Here is a 20,717-nt window from a genome sequence, read left to right on the forward strand (position 1 = left end):
TGGAATTCATGGATAACATAGAAAAGAAAGAAATGGAAGACAGCAAGCAGATCAAGGGGTAAAAAAATTTGAAGATGGCCAGTGTCTCAGAAGTATAATAAATAGTGAAAGTGTTTTTTCGTGATTTGGAATTAAACTTGAAGTGGAAATGGAATTATGACAATTATAATATTATAAACAGAATTAACATTTTAAGCAGGGTAAAATATCCAACCATATATCAAACCACCTAATACATATAAGGAAATAGAACAAAGCTCAGCTCTGATCTGGTTCAAAATAGATTTATTTAACTATTTAATTTTAGCAAATTGTGTTTAATTTGACAGCATAATGTCAAAATGAAGGCATTAAAATAAGAATAACCTAGTTATTCTTTTATTATCTCACTGAATATTTTTAAATGTTATTCCAGCAGAGAAACCAATCTAAATGCCTGTCTTTGGGTGGAATTTACACAGCACATTTTCACCCGATTCTAGTTACATATTGAAAATTAAGTGCCAGTAAAGAGTCACCTGCACAAGGGATTTTTGCATCTGTGCTTTGACATAACATTAAATAGCTATGTGACCATGATTTCATAGATAAACCTTCAAAATAATTGATAAGAAATATGACTAATACTCATTCTATTACACATCTTCTTCATGTAAAAATACAAGCCAGAATATTTAATAGTTATGGAATTCATTGAACATTTTTTCTAAAGAATCTTCTGTAGAGGTATACATTTCTTGATTGTCAAAAACCATGGTAATTTTGGACATGATACGCAATATTAGTGCAGTGATTTTTAAATATAAAAGATAAAGCACAGAATACTTAGCATTCTGTTAATTGTGCCCTTTCAAGAAAACAGACAGAAATTCTGAGTTAATGGAGCTCATGCAAAGCAGCACAGAACAGCAGCCCAAGCTTGTGAAAGGAATGAAAAGTACCTCACCATCTCAGAGAATCTGATTTAACTACTAAAAGCAATTAACACTTAAACCTTGCCTTCTCTTTGTCAAGAATTTGTATTTACTTAATCCTCCAAAGAGTTCTATGAGACTGATATTTTATATCAGCTATTTTTAAGATAAAAAAGAAAACCATGGTTTAAAAGTTATTCTTGTAACTTGAATAGCCAGTAATTGATAGAACTAAGAATTCTACTTATCCAAACTCAGAGCCCCAAAACAGGAGCAACCATCATATATACTGCCCCTGCATTAAATATTTTCTGCCAGAAGCCCCTTTCATCATTGCAAGACACAGGCTGCCATTCTTTCACTGACACAGAGTGTGGGAAATAGTTGTCACTGGAGTGAAGGGAAAGGAGAGAGAAGAGAGGAAACTGGTTTTCCCTTGATGCCAAAGCGACCAATCACTTTTGCCCTTTCATATTAAACAACTGACTGATTCTTGGACATGGAAAAGAAGTAGGATGAATTAAATCAATTATTTGACTAAACTGATAACTGTTAACTAATGGATTGGACAGTCCTGTGTATATCCAGGCAAATGGAAAGATTTTGAAACACTCTGGTATGTTTATTATTAGAATAAAAGCTTAAAAACAAAACAAAACATTCAACTATGCAACATAGTGAGCCTTCTCATAAATGATGGACTGTATAGTTAATAGTACATTTATGCAAATATTCTTTTTTGTTTAAATGAATTGTAACAAATACACCGCACTAATGCAAGGTGCTTCTAATAGGGTGGTATATGGGAACTCTGTAATGAATGCATAATTTTTCTGTAAACCTACAACTCCTCTAATTTAAAAAAAAATGCTCTGGTAAAATCCTCTGTGAATGAAAGACATCAGCTAAATTGCTCCTCAAGAATAGGCAATAATGTGTCATATGCTGGATTAGTGCCATTATTCAGAGTAGCTGGTGGAGCTAGAGTCATTCATGCTTATCAGTTCAATAATCAGTCATTAATGTGCTGGGCAATATAAAATAAATACTGACAATGAAGAAAACAGCTGTACATTCAGATACTACTGACAGTATTTTAAGAAATGAGATAGCTAACTTTAAAAATATTGATACAGATCTTATTTTTGACAATGCTCTGTAGAATAATAATAGGAACTTTTTGGTAATTTTCTCTTACTAAATAATATACTAGATCCACTTCTGAGCTGCTGGAATCTTAATGATTTTCACATTTTTTCCACCAAAGCAATTTCTCCTACATAGGTAATATTTATGTGAATCTTATGAAAATCTTTGTGCATTTCTTATCTTTTTCAGATTAAAAGCACTTTTGTACAAATGGAGAAAATTCTATGATTCTAGCCTCCAAAATATTGAAAAGTGCTTGGTGAAAATGCAGAATTCTTTGTTTCATTCAGCCTTAGGCACCGAATCAGAGCACCCAGGGGCCAGGTAGAGGATTCTACATCTCAACAACTCTTCCTCCACCAAAGATTTCTGTACATGGTAGTATTCAGCAATCACTGAACTAAGCCTGTTATACTTTCCTTGTTACAAAATGTGCCAAGTTTAAGAAGATATGATTCCCAATAAATCTAACATCCTCTTTGGATCTTAAGTAAGTAATTTTCCCAGAATATATTTCTTCTGATATTTATGGTGGTACTTCAAAGAAACATATTATTTTTGAAATTTATTTATTTTTTTATTAGAGAAGCTGTGAGCTTACCAAACAATTATGCAAAATGTGCATAATTCCCATACATTGCCCCCCACCAACACCTTTAATGGTTGTGGAACATTTGTTACAGATTATAAAAGAACATCATCAGACTATTACCACAAACTATGGTCCATATGGTTAATAATACAAATACAAGAATAAGAACGTTCTTCTGTGAATAAGAACAAATGTATGTCACTAACACAAAGTGATAAGAATATAGTGATGCATGGGAAAAATACAATTAATGTAACTTATGGACTATAATTAATAGCAATATGGTAATATCTTGCATCAATGTCAAAGAAAGTACTATATCAATACTAAGGGTCAGTAATAGGGGGCATGGGATTTTTGTTTCAGACTAAGGAAAACATTTGAAGTTTTCCTGGGGTGATGACTCTATAACTCTGTGATGAAACTGAGTTGCTGAGTGCACACTTTGGGTAGAAGGTGCAAGGCAGGGGACTACAGAACACAGGGAACCATGCGGTGGGAGATGGACTGTGGTTAACAGTACAAATCTGAGAGTGTTCTCTCATGAACTATGACAAATGTGCACTACTAAAACATGGAGTTAATAATAGGGGGTAGATGGAAAAATACACCAAGCTTTTTACTTTTTAATTATGTCCCAAACCTCAGGAAAGAGAGAGGACTAGGAGAAGATCACTCTTCCCCCACAATTCCCAAAGCAGGAAATCTAGCATAGACAAAGGGAGAGGAACTGTAATAAGTGTGCCAGTCTGTACACTTGTCAAGAAAAACTGGTCCAATCTACATTATTAATGTAAACTACTTATCCTATACCTGTCTTCTCCCAACATTAAAAAGCAAATATCTTTTTACTTTTATCTTCCAGATGATTGCCAAGATCATCCTGACAGCAGAAATTTTCCATGTAAACATGTAGTGTGACATCAGCAGGAACAACTGCCTACCCTCTCAACCTCCCTACTTGTCTCATACGAAACTGGGGCCCTTTTCTCAGCTGTATTTACATAAAATCTCTCAGCACTATCCTCAGGTTGGGGTGCTAACAGGGAGCAATATGGGAGATTAAAGAAGAGAGGCAATGATAATGAAAAGAGACAGAATTCACCTCTACTGTGTTTCCCAATTGTGTTTTAATGAGAAGCTTTTGGAACGTTTGATTAAAAGATATAGATTCCTGAACTTCAATCCAAAAGTAGTTTCTTAACCTTTCTAGGAAAGAGATTTGAGGTTTGGTTATGATTTGGGAGACTCTGGGAAAAAGCTCCTGCTAAAAATAAGGAAAGGAAAGCACCTGGGATAATGGTAGTGTTATGGATATTAATATATAATGAAATAAGAGAATCTAGTTTGGAATAAGCTGATGAAAAAAGAAGAAGAAAGTGATTTATTTGAATTTTATACTTATTAAATCTGAGGTGACCCAGAAGAAAATATTTCATGTGCAGGTGAAAACATGATTTGGCATTTGAGAACAAGACTAGGGATGCTGTTTTAAGAATCATATGTGCAGAGAGTTAAAGATATGCGGAGATGAATATTACAAGGGAGAAGATGTGAAGATGAAAGAGGACTAGAAATGGATCTAATTCAGGAAAGAGTTTTCAATTATAAAAAGTGATGGAGGTTTGAAAGCTAAGCAGTAAAATTTTCTCTGCATCTGCAAAATATCATAAAATTAGTTAAATCCTACGAAGTAACCCTAGCAGAAATAACAATATCCCAAATGTCCACTATGTCAAAAGACCAACCGCCCTTGTATCTACGCCTTCACTAATTTTGTAACTTCATGCTTTGAAGTATATTTATAGATTATAAAGTTTATAACAGAGAAGCCTAGTATATTATGCAAATTTAATCCATAAGAAATTGTTCTAAAGCATGAATTTATCTATTATAAAAAGCCAAGGATGGTCATTCTATTTTGTATGCATTTAAGTTTTTTTGTCTTCTGTTGGATGCTTTTTAAACTACAATACCACGTAATGTCAAATATGTTTAAGTCATTTTGATTCATCATATTTCATAATGTTTTTTCATTTTGGCCTTACTTCAAATATATATTTTGTTTAGTTTCATAGATCCTGATCATGAATTCAGACAATTTGGTTCAAAGGATTTTATTTCCCTGAATCATTCTCTTGCATATTTGCTTATGAGTGAACAGCATAAGGATTTATACAAAAAAAAAAAATCATCCTTTTCAGATTATAGGATGGTGAATTTGGGGTAAGAGAAAGTAAAGGAAATATTTATATACCTTCAAGAATAAAATATTTCTAATGAGTTTTGAGGGGAAAGTGAGAAATATTTGGAAAAATAAAAAAGCTAATTTTTTAACATGTCAAGTCCTGTGCTTAACTTCTTGCCTGAATTATTTCAGTTAATCTCCACCATAATCCTATGAAGTTATTTCAGTGTTTTAAAAATAAATTTATTACATTTTTATATTTTATTAATTTTTAAAAATCCCCCTCTGCCCCCATGGCTCCCTCATCTGTCTGCTCATTGTCTGCTCATCTTCTTTAGGAAGCACTGGAAATTAAACCTGAGACCTGCCAAGTGGAAGGCAGGTGCCCAATTGCTTGAGCCACATCCACTCCCCTACTGCAGTTTTAAAGTTGAAGAAATGAAGGTACATGGAGATTCATCCATTTTTGTAAGCACATAGCTCCAAAACGATGGAGCTGCAATTTGCAGTAGATTTCTCATTCTTTGCTTTATTCTACACTGATAATATATAAACCAACATAACAGGCCTCTATGGATCTGCTGTTGAAAAGCTCTTGGGTTCCATGTGTCTCCGATGTAACCCTTAACTCCTGACTCTAAAGAAAAGGACTAACCAAGCCCTAATCTTCAGATCTCAATCCTAAGAAAACTCCACCCAGTTTTTGAGAATAACTGACACAATGTTGGTTTGGTACATTCAGGGTCCTCTGGTTTTATTAAGCCAGAGAAGACTCATCGTTTCCATGTTCAGAATGTTTATTATTTGAAAAATCAATTAAAACTAAACTAAAAAGCCTGGGAGAAAGAGAGAGCTCCTGTAAACTTTTCTGTGTGTGAAGATCTCTCCTTTCCTTATCGCAGTGACTTCTGGGTGAATCTTCAAGGACTCAATAGATGTGAACTTCCACAGCTGTTTTCTCCCCACTGAGGATGCTCTTCCACGGTCCTCCTCTCTCTCTGGTGTGGTATAGCATTTCCACATTTGCACACCTTTCTATACCCTCCCCAGCAATTTCATGCTTGATTTTTCCTCTTGACTCCACTCGGCTGAGCAAGTCTGTCCTGGCCCTCCCATTCCATAGTTGTATTACTATTGCCATTCTAGGTGGACATTCTTAAGGCAAACCCTTTGAAGTCTTAATAGAAAAATATAATCATCTTCTGGAGCAGTGATACATTCACACTTATATTCAGTTGTCATTCAACTGACACCTTTTTAACACATTGGTTCGCTATTACTATGTATTAGTAAATCCATGAGCACCTATTTTGTTATACCTATTTGAGTGTGTACTCTTGAGAAAATCTCATGTGGGAAAAACCTTGATTAATAGATTTTATCAGCCATTATAGGGAATTATTACATTATGATGCAATAGAAACTCTTTTCTGATAAGGAAGGGAATGAGAGGGAATAAAAATTTCATAAAGACCATGCATCTCTGAAAACTGGTCAAAATGGAGTTTTAGAGTGCACGCAATGAAAATTACTAAGGTGGATAACCTGAAAGTTCATAAAGTATTTATAAAGGAATAATGTTTTCAAATTGTATGTCATTCAACTTAAAATATGTTAGAACCTAAAATAGTCTGAAAATTTTTCAAAAGAAACAATAGGCATTATTGAACTCCAGAGATAGATTTGAAAAGGAGGTATTATAAAGAGATAGATAAGTGAATTAGAGACACTGCATTTTGCACCTCATCTGCTCAGTTTATCACACTCCAGCTCATTTAATTTGCCTTGAAGAGAGCTGCATGGCTAACCTGATTTTTCACATAACTTTCTCTTCTAAAAGTTGTTCCCCAGAGCTTTATTTAAAGTTGCAAGCCACTTTCAATTAAAGGCACAGTTGTGTACACAGAAGAAGGCATAATTATTATTCTACTTAACTCTTTTCAAGATAGAAATCAGGTGAACTTGAGGAGTGCGAACTGCGTTCACTTACCGTAGCCAATAGGCAGTGAGATCTTCCAAGTGCAGTCCAGGTTGTTGGGGTAGCTGCCCGGAAACCCTGGGCTCAGGATCACGCCTGCCAAGCTGGTCAACATTCCTCCGCATGTGGCTGTTAAATGGACAACGGCGTCAGTCCCGCAAAGGCACCCTTGTCTCCCGAGAAGATGTAACTCCAACAACTCTACCATGCTAAGCGAAAGCAGGTCTTTGGAACTCAATTTTGCTTCTAATCACAGCATGTAATACAAGCATTTTACTTTAGTTGCTTATGGGACTTTGGCTCCCTCTTGACTATGAATCTGCTTAAGGTTAAAGACACTTTTTCAAAATATACCTTTTCCTGGTACATAGAGGTTCTCAGTAAAATTTAAATTAATGTTCACATTTTGGTCACGTATCCATGGATGTACCATGTAATTTATTAGAAAGTATTTGTTAACTATATACTACATACTCTGCAGAGATAAATACATCAATACTCACAACAGCTCTAAAAAGCTGATTGTATTTATTTATTTACTTATTTAGGAACGGATTGAACCTGGGACCTCGTGCGTGCAAAGCAGGTGCTTAATCACTGAGCTCCACCCACTCTTCTTGATATTATTATCCTCATTTTACAGATAATGAAATCAAGCCTTAAACAGATTAAGAAATTTGCCTAAGTAAATAGCACAGCTAGAATACAATTCGAGGTCTGTCTGAGTCCAGAACCTAATTTGAATCAGCTTACATGGCCTTCAGTTTTCTTTTCAATTTTGGCATTCAGGTAACTCTAACCACTTCTCTTAAGGAAGTCTGATGTTGTTGACATGAGAGTGCCTATAAGTTCATATCTTTGCTTGGCTATTCACATTATATTTTACTGTATCCGTGATTTGACTACAAGGAGACATAACTCATTTTGTAACAAACATACCAAATATTATATATTGAAGTATGTGAAATTCTCATATCTGACCATTTGTGACCTATTCAAGTGGCAGTTACACATATTTCAAACTAATAGCCCATCGCAGTGCCACTGTTTGCCAGGTTGCCACATTAAAAGGCTTTATTTTTATTCTAACAATGCTCTCATTACCCAAACTCATTTTGGGAGCTCTCTTTCAGAAGTCCTTCAGAACCTGTAGTGGAGTCTTTTATCTTTTTATCATCAAGGTGGAAAAGCTTTATCTTTAGAGAGTAAATTCAATACGAGAAAATATCTAGAAGATTCACAGAAGCAAGTCTACTGAACATGGCAATTGCTCAAGCCAGGGAATCATTATCTGGTTCCCAATAAGTGTGCAAAATAGGAAGTTAAAAAATAACATACTTTTGTGGTCTAAGTCAAGAAATCCAGAAAAGTTTAGAAACCATGAACTTTGTTGATACTTAAAGTATAACCTCTCAAGGTGACCACTTTGTGGGAGTTACCAAATATTTGAAAAGTTCTGGTATTCATTTTAGCCAAGAGTCTAATGACTTTCTTTAAGATATCCTAGTAAATGGGAGTAGCATACCTATATATCTATAGCCATAATATTCCTTCATTTAGGGCCCTTACAAGCTGCAATGAAAATACAGAGAGAGTGATTCAACTACAAAGAAGGCATATGTCAAACATGCCAAATCAATGGCACAAACAGGAAAGCAAACATGAAATAAAGATGACAGTTTTCAGAGTTTTAAATTCTGAGAATAATTTTTGTAAAAAAAAGGGGGGGATGATTATTTCTGAAACAGAAATATCCATGCAAAGCTTGAGTTAAAGACTGAGATACTTTTACATGGGTTCCCCGGGAAAGGGTCTGAATTATAGAATTCACTGCCAAGAGCAATGGCTGTGTTTAATGCAGGCCAAGATTGATCCTAGTGTGATGGCAGATAAACATGTCAGCAGAGATATTGGGTACACTTCCTAATTACTTGAGCACTTAGTTATAACCACATGTAATCCTTTCTTCTTCTGAAAAAAAAAAATCAATGGATGAAGATGAGCTATACATCAATCTTTCTTCCTTTATGATATTTAAAAATGTTGTAAGTGGACTTGTCTTGATTATTTTACCTTTGTTCAATGCTACCATTGGTTTTTGCCTTTTCCCCATAGCTTACTCATCACCATTTGATGGGCTGACCTCCTACTGGTGTTAATCTCTTCCTTCTAGGTAAATGGCATTCGGGAATTTGGGATAAATATGATATCTCTAAAGAGTAAGTTTTTTTTATTTTATAAAATAGGTAGGGATCTTAAGTTTTACTGGATTTATATTTGTTATTTTGTGCAGATTCATGGTTTTTTTCTAAAGAAAATATACAATTTTTACTAAAGATACCTATCATCCCCTGCTGGAGAGACTGTACAGAATGGTGATGAGGCAAGAGAGTCCAACTAAACCCATTCCTGTCACAGCTCTGCTGCAGGGTCTCGGTCAATTGCATGACCACTCTGTGATTTGTCACAAGACTTAAGACAGTTAAGATTTGCTAAGCCCTGAGAACAATGTCTGACACTGAGCAACTTCAATAGAAGTGTTTGTCATATAGACTGTGACCATTAGTATTCTTATTTAATTAAAAACAAAACAAATAGGCCTTGAGATTTTCAGGTGCTAATAAATAAAATGGTATTCCTTTATTGATTTCCACTCCTAAAAATTCCCCATTTGGATTAATCTACTGCTAAGATTAAGAAAATCTTTCAAAATCAATCCTTGAGATTTATTATGGATTGTAAGTTTTCCAATGAAAAACTGATAAATCTACCCCTCTGTACTCCTTGTTAAGAATTAGGAGCAACAGCATGTTATAGTAGTTAAAATATTTTCAATATTTTTGACTATGCAAGACATTCTAAATCAAAAGATAAAATCAATTATATTTTGCTAATGTAAATTATCGATTTAAATAAAATCTTTCCTTACATAATATAGAGTGGCAGATATGGCATATTAATTGATTAAGTGCATATTAAGAAATGTTTTCATTTTAAAGTTTAAAATATTTCATTTCCCAAGTTTAAGGAATGGCATGGAGAGAGAAGTTAGCCCGCTAGAGTAGGTACATTAACCATCGTTTCATTTCTCCCTTTCAAATCAAGCCTAGGATTTTAAACCCCCATACACATAACTTCAAGTTTTAGGTGACATGTTAATCCAGATACTCATTTTACTGAGAAAATTTCAAGAAATAAGAAATTAGTCACTAAAGGACATTTTTCACTTGAAAACTAATATAGTAAGGTGAACATAGTATAGACATGTTATCATTTCCTAGACAGGACTTCCATAAAGGCTGAAGCTTTGTTCGTTTTACAGGTTTGGTTTAGTTTTACTTTCCTTGATATACAATTGTATTATATCTCTTTTCCATTTTAGGTAGTTAAATTGTATTTTACTAAAAATATTTAATACTTAAGATTTGTTGGAAAAGTGGGGAAATCAGGTTGTCAGAAGAGCATGAAACACAAAATAGAAGAAGTGCCTTGCTTTCTCTATGGGGACCTGAAAAACCCACTCTACTCTCATATTCCTTTGCAAAATGAATCATAAACAATATGCAAATAGCTCAGAGGAAAATTTTGAGCATTATTATGGCCTTTAAAATTGCTTGCATTTGTCCATATACTGGCATCCACTTTTTCCTGAAACAGCATTGGCCACGTGGGAATGCTTTCAGCTAGCGTTCTGGGGAGAGCGGGATTCTGAGCATGACACACAGCAATATGCCAGTGTGGGTATTTATACAGGGACTACAACAAAACATCCACGGTAGGGTCCCTGTTACGATGCTGCATGGTATGGAGAGTCATTTCATTTATTGTCATTCTTGAGACAAAACCATTAAGAGCTTACTGGGTGCTGAAGGTTCAGAGAAGATTGAAGTATAGCTCTATCTTCAAGGTCCTTACGATGGTCAAGGTGGGAGATGAGGAAATTAAATAAATGATATCATTCCAGTTCCACGTAAAAATAGAGAGCCATGTGAATGGGGGGTGGTGGCTCAGTGTAAGGGTGATGACCTTGAAGGTGGGAACCCGGTCAGGGTGGGAACTAGGGAAAGTTGAGTGAGGTATTGCCCTCCAGGTGCAAAACTGAAATTACTCCTAAATCTCAGTAATGAAGATAAATAATATTTCCATGCAATATTTGGAAAAATAAAAAGTAATACAAAAAGTTTATGATGAAACAAATATCAAAAATTTAAAGAACAAGAAGATCAATATTTTTGTATGTTTCCTTTTGCCGCATGCTCCAATTTGACTTGATACAGGTCTGAACTTGGATGAGGTTACGTAGATTATTGGAAAGTGAGTAGAGATCTATGTGAAAAGGGGAAGCAAAAGAATGGTAGACTTTCAGAAAAACTGACCACAATAATGCTGGGACAACAAGCACAGATAAGGACAATCACTGACATATGAAGTCGTTACGGTCACCTTCGCTATCGGCAAATATTTGAGTGGCACAGACAACATACAGGTGGTGGGTGAAGTCTGGGCCCAAGTGAGAAGGGAAAACATGTAGAGTTCAAAGAAGAACAAAGAAGAGCACCCTGACATCCTGAAAACTGCCAGACTTCACACTTCAAGGGCTTCCTGTATAATGGAGAGGAAGGGTGACCGCCTGCAGTCCTCAAGGTGTCTTTCAAATTCCCATCCCCAAGTCCAGGCTAGCACAGTATGGAGCCTTGGCTTAGGCTCTTCCTCTTTAAATACAATGTTTAGTAAGGTTCCTCTGAAAAGACTGTCTGTATGTCCAGGCTGGACGGAACATCCACAAGAATGGTCAGTTTTCCATTTCTAAAACACTGTCACCCCCTCTTTAAATCAATTAATTGTATTTCTGAATATTGTCTCTGAAATCTTGACGTTAATGAGGAGAAAGGTTTACTGAACACTGTTAACATTTTCAGACCAGTTGCATCTGTTCTTTCCTATAAACCAATAAACTGGACTTCTGATATAAATGAAATTTGACTTGAGAGACTTAACCTAAATATTTTATGTCCAATCCGTGTGGACTGATCTTAAGCTACTGATAGAGAAGGCTGTTACTACATGCAGTGAGAGAAGATACATGCCAAATCCTTATCATACCTCTCTTATATCATCATATTATTCTATAACACATAATTTGAAGAAAACTTATTTATCTGTTTTAATGCATTATTTAGTTATTCTTTTCTTCAGGAGGTACTGGGGCTTGAAACCAGGACCTCGTACATGCAAAATAGGAGCTCACCCACTCTGCCATACCGGCTCAGCTGAAACAAACTTATAAGTGTAATATTTGAAGGCCCCAGCACACTATCATGAGGCTGTTGATAATCAGTATGCAGAACAGCACAAATAGAGAAGATGTGTCCATACCAATGCAAAGGGGAGATGGGAAGTTCCAACGACGGACAGTTCCTGGCATGCAAGAAATGTGGGACCGACCCTGTTCAGAAGAAAATGAAATAAAACTCACAGACTGAAAATACAGTACTCAGTGACTAAATTCTAGTGGAAAATGTTTGGTTGTCCTCCTACGATATAATTACAAAAGTTAAAAATGCAATCAAGAAATCCTGGAATAAATTTCTACTAACATTTATTAATGGGTAATATATACTGAATATACAGTGAATCTTTTCACTAAAAAGAAAATCTTCCAATATCCCTTTAATTTCTGCCATGCTCCTTTTCTAATACTTTAAGAGGATTAATTATATTGGGTAAAGCACAACTTTTTTCGCCATCAGAAGTTACAGCTTTTGGTCTGAGTGACTGAAAATGATTAGGAAATACTCAGTATTGATTAGAAAGGTAAAATGTCAGCAACATGTCATCAGCTAATGAAATGATAACTTTTGTGGTTGTCTATTGTTCATGAACAAGTTGCTGGAATATTATGGTCCAGCAAAGGACTGGGTCAGCTCTTCCTTCTTCAGAGGAAATGGAGACTTAATATTCATTTTATTATGAGACAGCCTCACAAGCTGTCAATTAACATGCTTGAAACGAAATTAATCATCAGCACTCAGAAGTCTCTTGTTCCTTTAAATATTAATATAGGAAGCTTTCTACAGTCAACCTTCAAAAATGTGTTTTATTATTCCTCTTTTAAAAGTCAAGAAGCTGAGTGTAAAATTCTGAGATGTTTTGTGTTAGCTTCTTTCTTAAGATGAAAGAGATGGTGGTAAATAGGTAGTTCTTTGTACAGAGATTTTTCCTCCTCATTGTGACTTCATGACAGATCCACTTACTTAGCTCATGAATTTCCATTTGCCATTAACTGCATAAAGGCGACTGAAAAAGAAATCTTTAATTCATATTAAATAATCTCAACCATATTGTAAATGCAACAAACAAGAATTTGTACTAATTGCAATTATCAGGAACAAACTGATTCCCTCAGCTTAGAAATTATTCTATACCCAGTTCATCTGCCCCAGAACTCATTTTCTCATACTTCCTGGTATTTTTTCAAAGTACCTACAACAAAGGAAGATTCTATTTATTTTTAAAGAAGTCTTTACATTATTTTGCTGCTAAAGTTCATGCTCCACTATAGCCACTACATGTTCCCTAATAAATTTCTTTATAAAATATATGCAAACATAAATTGCAAAAGTCATTAAATATAATTTTTGAAGACTCCCAATAAAAAAGTAATCTAGGTAATTTTCTGCTACTGATTTGGGTACGAACATTTTATGTTATGGAGTCTACCTAAAATTTTTTTAAAAGATGTAAAACAAGACAGGGCCCTGTGTATTTATTTACCACTTTATTCCCAAATGGGAATTTTCTTTTTTCATTTTTTAAAAGAATACTAAAGAAATCTAGAGAAGACAGAAATCATAAATTATTCAAATATTCAAGGTTTAAACATGTGATGCCATGGCATCACTGGGTCATGCCCGTGAATCTCACCAAACATATATTTGTAGAAATTTGTGTGTAAACTACGCCAGGAAAAATGCTTTTCATGAATATCATGTAATTTATGCATGTTGTCATTCAAATATATTAATTTGTTAGTAAAATTGTCGGCTGTTAGCAACTAAAAAAAGCCTGAATCCTTTTGTGCTCATGTGACTAAAAAACAACAGCTTGTAAACTCAAAGCTTGACACTTATCTGTAATGAAGAAAAGAAATAGCTTAGTTTGCATTTGAAAACAGCTAATAAATGGTCTGATTGGTCTCTGCAGATGAGTTTCACAGGCCTTATCTCTAAGCAGCATATTAAGCAATTCATTGTAAGAAATGCCCTTAATAAGAATCGTTTATATTTTCTTCTCTTAAGGCTGTAGAAATATCACTTATATAAGAGTGCTAACAGAAACTAGAATGTGACCTCCTAAACAGCGGAAAGAATATGAACGTACATGAGCAAAAGGAAATATCAAAGTGTGGGAACTTGGGAAAAGAAAGAACATGACATTTATTTGGTTTAATTCAATTACACTGCAATGAAAAAAAAACACATAAATATGGCACATATACCGAGGTGAGATTATTGACAGATATTTCTTTCCGTTATACAATTTAAGCCAAAGGAATGAATAATGTGAGTTTTGGTTGTTTTTGTTTTTTTATTCAGAAAATAGCCTTGGAAATGAAACACATTTGAAGTGGACTCATAACACATTAAAACGGCCTTAGTTTGTTTGGTTAAAAATTTGTTTAGATAGTAGAACTTTTACAAAATCTCCCTAAATGTCTACTGTAGAAACGTTTGTTCCACATTTCAAGGACCTTCCCATCATTTTACAGAGACAAAGTAATGATCACAATCACTACTCAAATCTATGCCATGTAGGTGGCGATCTTGTTTTTATAAAGGTGACTCTGTATGCTGATATTTGTTTCCAGTAATAGCAATAGGTGTTCATTGACTGAAGTGTACTGGGCACCTTAAAGATATTTTCTCTAAAGTTGAAACATGCTCTAATTTCTACCCAAGGGTCTGCTTGATCTGCCCTGCTGACCTCACTGGCTCTTCTGCTCCCTCTCCCTGCTCTCTTACAGTCTTTAAACTTTCCCACCTGGGAAAGAGAAAGAATACACAGCACCCAAATATGATTGAGAAGGAGGAGGTTAAGTATCATGTGAGGTTTTGCACTTAACATGGCACCCAATAATTGTTCAGCAACGCTAGGTGTTGCTGTTACTAGACTCAGTCCTATGAGTAATTTACTCCAGCAAACATGCAGACATTGGATTATGCTCGACAGTGTCATTGTCCAGCTGTATTTTTCCAACTTCTTTCTGATGCTTATTCAGCCTGTTTTATGCAGCTGCAGAACGTGATGAAAATAAATACCCTTGAAAAATGATTAGTTTCAATGCAGTAACACACACAGCCAAAAATACTCTATTCCTAAGTTACCTCAAGAGTACAAACAAATAGGATTTACTATATGTCCTGGACTTTAGAATGAACACATGCAGAATATCAAGTTCTATTTTTGGCAGGGAGAATTATACAAGAACCATGCTAAATGACACAGAGAAACTATTTTGGGAGTAAGCTTATCTATGGTTAAACCACAAAATAAGTAATGGAAATTTGACTATTCTTGCTATACATTGGTTTGGAACAAATATGCTCCTTGCCAGAGTTCATAATTTAAAATGCAATTTTAGAAACTTCTACTTCGTATTTCTTAAAAATTACCCAAATCGATCACCTGAGCTCCTTGCACACTACCTGGCATATAGAAGGCACCTGATGAAGATTTTTTAAATTGCACCATGAGGACAGTTTGCAAAGCAGAATAAACATGTGGCTCCAAGGCACATCTAATAATGGAGTTGCCAGGACAGGACTTTTAGGGCCTGAGTAGGTATTATACTGTGTCCTTCAGAACTTTACCTGCATGGTTATTTGGAGAGAATACATTTTGAAATAAACTAATTATGATGAGAAGATGATCAACTTTGGAATAGTGCTTTACTATTTAGAAACTCTTTTCACATGATAATGAACACTACCAGCATGCATGGTTAATATGGATACTTTGATTCACAAACCAGATGAAAGAAAACACATTAGTTCTTCAGGTGCAAATCTAGGGCATTAGCTTTAAATAAGCTGGCCAAGGAGTGCCACGTTTGACCCTTTATATGAACACAAACTCAAAGGAAAAATACCTGCAATGTGTACCCCGGTTCACACTGAAAGGCGAGAACATCGTTGACCATGTATCGATCTCCTGTTTTGATGCCATTGCTGGGAAGGGCTGGTTCTTGGCAGGCAGCGAGCCCTACAGCTGCAGAAACGCAAAGACGAAGATGTAGGTATTACAGGGTATCATCAGTATCCTTATGACCTGAATAGTAAGAGGAGCATTTTTTCTATTGTTCTCCTGTAGAAATGAACAGAGGCTTGAACTCTTTCTCTTCTTATTTTACAAAGAAGGGTTTTCATAAATTTCAGAGTTTTAAGCCAATTCTTAAATATTGGCTTATTTCATTTCCATAATGTAAGAACCAAGGCTTTTTACAATGATAAAATTTGTTACTTCTATGCTTAGTATAAAATACCCCAGATCTAATCCATACATATTTTAAAGTATTAAAAAATTATTTCTAATTATATGCAAAACCCCATGGTTGTTCTCTCTTGCAGGTTTTTTTCCCAAGCATAGTCTGCAATCTTTATTAAAAAAATATAAGTGTGAATCTGGGAATTTCATCCATCCAGAAAAACAGTATGAGAACAGATATTTTATATTCAATAGTATTCTCTCTCTCTCATAATAAGATATGCAACATGTAGTATTGAAATTCAGCCTAAAATATCAGCTAAATTAACTCTAAATATGACTTAATCTTGCTAGTTCTTTGCAAAATCACCCTATAAGAATAAGCAAAGTATGCCACTATGGTATTTTGTAGATGCAGAAATGCATTGAAAAGGTTGCTAAGGACCTGCTGACTGCAAATAATCTCTCCCACCATTCCAGGGTGTCTTCTCACATTCTGTTTTTCTCCTAGGTTAAAAATACCAATGGATTACCCAGGAAAGGTGAGAAATAGGAGAGAAGGATTTCTCTGGAGTAGACCACTTAACAATCTTTATGTGGTCTTGAATTTTAATACTCACACTAATGAATAGATCAGAGATGCTAACTGACTAGGACACTGAGGAATGGGGTTGGAGTAGGACAGGTGGATAAGAGCAAGAAAATTACTTAATCCAGAGGAACAAACTGGTCTGAAGTGGTACGAGAAGGAGGAGACAGTCCCAGCTCCATCATTTGCACAACCTAACGCAAAAGGAAAATGTCTGTTGTCCTGTCCTGCTCATGAGACTGAGCCACATGTGTGGCTGCTGTAACTAGCATAGCTCCCCCATTCACACACATGCTCCTTTGTCCTACTGAACTCCACTTACAAAGCACAAGTTCTCAAAGACAAAATTGTTAAAACTGCACAGGTTGCATACTTATGAAGCAGGCACTGGATCTAGGCTAATGAATCTGGACAGGCAGCCATTGGAGGTGCCAGAGAAGTAAACGGGAAGGTCAAGTTGCCGAGAAACAGCCCTTGAGGTGCACTCAATCTGTCTGCTTGGTATGTTGCTAATGGCAAAGATCCTCTACTCGCTTGCTTTTCAAAGCCTGGTACAGACCTTGTTAGAAATGCAAAATCACAGACCCACTTATTCAGAATCTCCATTTTAGCACCACTTAGATGATTCATAGGCATTAAAGTTTGAAAACAATTGGTCTGCTTCACTTTTCCCATACTCCTGAGAATATAAAACAAAGAAAGAGAAGTGGATCCCTTTTATCTTGTTTGTTCATTTGAGAATGCCAGGCTATAGAAATTGTGTCACTGGTACATAAACTAGCTGAGTAAGTTCAAGCCATAAAATACATTGATTTTATATGGGATGAGTATAATGAGGTGCCTTATGAAGGTTTTTTTTTTCTTTTTGTTTAATGCTGAAATTAATTTCTCCCTAAATGGCTTCACTTTAGAAAGCATGAAACACCTTATACATTAAGCAGCAATATTTTTTATTCCTAGTTTAGAATTTCAAACCATTGTAGGCTTCTCATAGAAGATAAAATTGCTAAGTATGGAAAAATACAACCACTTAGGTCCTTAGCTTGGTTTATTAGTGTAAGTCTAATTTACCTCTCTCCATTTTTAATTTTAGAATATAGATTTTAACTACTTTTAAATTTCACCTTTTTTTCTATTAGACTTTGGCAGGTTTTCCTAACATGTATATCATTTAGGTTTTAATTTCACCTTGAAAAAGTATACTTAAAATACTCTTGGTATTAAATTTCCAGCTAAAATTTGGAATATTAAAAATCTAATCGATGGTGATACTACCTAACCCTCATTTTGGAATACTTCAAGTATATCCCGGGTTTGCCAGAGATCAGAAAGTATCAATCAGACAACAATTTTCAAAAAAAGAAGAGGAAAAGTATTTTGCAAATTTTAAAGAATGAAGCATGGAATATCATTCAAAATCAAATTCCAGCTACTAAATTTTCCATCTCCTTACACCAAAGGTATTGTGTTTTGTTGTTGTTGTTGTGTAGGAGGTACCAGGGATTGAACCCAGGACCTTGAGCATGGGAAGCAGGCGCTCAACCCCTGGGCTACATCTGCTCCCCAGTGTGTTTTCATTTATTATTATATGAGTTTATTATGTGTTGATTTGCATTGTATATTAATTTATTTTTATATTCTTCTAACTTTGACTCTGTCTAAATCCAATTCATCCTCTTAAAAAAATAACCTACATTTACAACTATTAACTGCAGGGATTATAGTAAATTTCCTGAATATAATAAAAAAAAATCATGATAATCAGTGTTTTATTTGGTAAGACTTGGTAGTAGTTATAGGCAGACCATAATATTTGAAATGTTAAAAGACACAATATTTTAAATGTTAAAAGAAATGCTATGAAGCAACGTTTCTTCCTCTCCTTTTCCCTTCCCTTCCTTTACCACTCATTTCACATATATTGGGTGTCATTATGTTTCTATTATATGTTAGGGGCTAAGAATCAAAAGGGTAATACATATTTGTAGGAGCACATTCTAGTAAATACGTCATAACCTGTTATTATATACATTCAGAAATTGGGTACAGAATGGATGCGCAATGAATATGACCATCCACAAACATTTAATGATCTCTCCTGAACTAAGGTCCAACTATTTTCCATACATTGTATTTATCTCCTCAAGATGGAAAAAAAAAATCTACCTGCAACAGTAAGATTAACTCAACTCAGTGAAAATAGTGGATTGATGTCATGCGGCAAAACATGGAGATTTTTTTATGAGTGACGTAGAGAACCATCCCAACAGAGGGAATAGTTAAAGATGTGGGAGATATAGAAAAAGAAAGCAATTGGGTTTGAAGAGAAGCAGGGCAATAGAAGTGTTAAAACATGGCATGGAGATAGAAGTGTTAAAATATGGCAAGAACAGAGTTTAACAGTTTCCTGTGCTATAAAGAAAGAGTGGTGGGCGGAGGACTTGGCCCAGTGGTTAGGGCGTCCGTCTACCACATGGGAGGTCCGCGGTTCAAACCCCGGGCCTCCTTGACCCGTGTGGAGCTGGCGCTTGTGCAGTGCTGATGCGCGCAAGGAGTGCCGAGCCACACAGGGGTGTCCCCGTGTGGTGGAGCCCCACATGCAAGGAGTGCGCCCCATAAGGAGAGCCGCCCAGTGCAAAAGAAGGTGCAGCCTGCCCGGGAATGGCACCACACACATGGAGAGCTGACACAACAAGATGATGCAACAAAAAGAAACACAGATTCCCATGTTGCTGACCACAACAGAAGCGGACAAAGAACACAGAGCAAATAGACACAGAGAACAGACTACCGGGGTGGGGGGATAAGGGGAGAGAGATAAATAAATAAATAAAAATCTTATAAGGAAAGAACTACTATGTACATTATGGACTCAAAGCAGAAACATCAGGAAGCATTTGGGATATCTCCTGGGTACTAGCAACAGGGTAATGCAAAAAGTCAGTAACTTAAAAGAAAAAAAACAAATAATGTTTGAACTTTGAGGGAACAGGAGATGGAAGACTGAAGAATATTTTGGAAATGAAAAAGGTTAAACTATTTGTATTTAATCATTCTACTAAGCAAAATGTATAATAAATAAAACATGACAAGCAGCAGGTAGGGTGATATATGATGATGAATATGAACTAGAAAGAAGGTGTTTTCGTTTCTTGGCTGCTAAAACAAATATAATAAAATGGAATGACGTAAACAGTGGATTTTGAGGTGAGAGAGGCCCAAAATGGAGGTGTTGACAAGGCCATGCTTTCTGCCTGAAGACTCTGGCATTTCGGAAGCTTCCTGTCGGTGGTCCTCCGTCCCTGCTTTCTCTGTCACATGGCAATGCACATGGACACACCTTCTCCTTTCTCCTCTGGTTCTGTGACATACAGCTTCTCACTTCTTCCTCTGGCTCCCTCACTGTGTTTGATTTCCTTTGCTTGTAAGGTCGTCAGCCATATTAGACGGAAGCCCTACCTCACTCTACCTCATTCAGTTTGGGCATGTCTTAACCACAGACATCTTCAAACGTCCAATTTACAAATAGGTTCACACCTAGCGAACCTGGGGTTGGGATTCAAACATATCTTTTGTGGGGGATACAATTCAACCCCCAAAGAAAGTAAAGTTCATAAATGTAAAATATAAAATGTAAATACAAAACTCCCATTTATGCAGAGTATAAGAAGAATGATGTTTGACTTGAGTGAAACCGCTATTCTATGTTGTTAAATATGGCTGGTAATGTCACATAATTGACAGACAAAATTGCAAAACAGTCATTTTAAAAGGTGTTTATGGGAAGCAGATGTAACTCGGTGGTTGAGCACCTGCCTCCCATG

At 35.6% G+C, this 20,717-nt stretch overlaps 1 protein-coding gene across 1 annotated transcript in view; it reads right to left on the bottom strand.

The window, feature by feature from the left end:
* The window catches only part of CSMD1 (CUB and Sushi multiple domains 1), a 2,093,507-nt gene that overhangs the window by 211,599 nt on the left and 1,861,191 nt on the right, over positions 1-20,717 (bottom strand). Inside the window, exons 38-40 of the mRNA XM_058288018.2 lie at positions 15,970-16,088; positions 12,198-12,267; positions 6,834-6,950 (exon numbers count right to left, since the gene is read on the bottom strand). Of these exons, the coding sequence (XP_058144001.1) occupies positions 6,834-6,950; positions 12,198-12,267; positions 15,970-16,088 (306 nt within the window). The remainder of the gene's footprint in view (positions 1-6,833; positions 6,951-12,197; positions 12,268-15,969; positions 16,089-20,717) is intronic.

The sequence above is a fragment of the Dasypus novemcinctus genome, chromosome 25, assembly GCF_030445035.2.
Source record: "Dasypus novemcinctus isolate mDasNov1 chromosome 25, mDasNov1.1.hap2, whole genome shotgun sequence".
Lineage (NCBI taxonomy): Eukaryota > Metazoa > Chordata > Mammalia > Cingulata > Dasypodidae > Dasypus > Dasypus novemcinctus.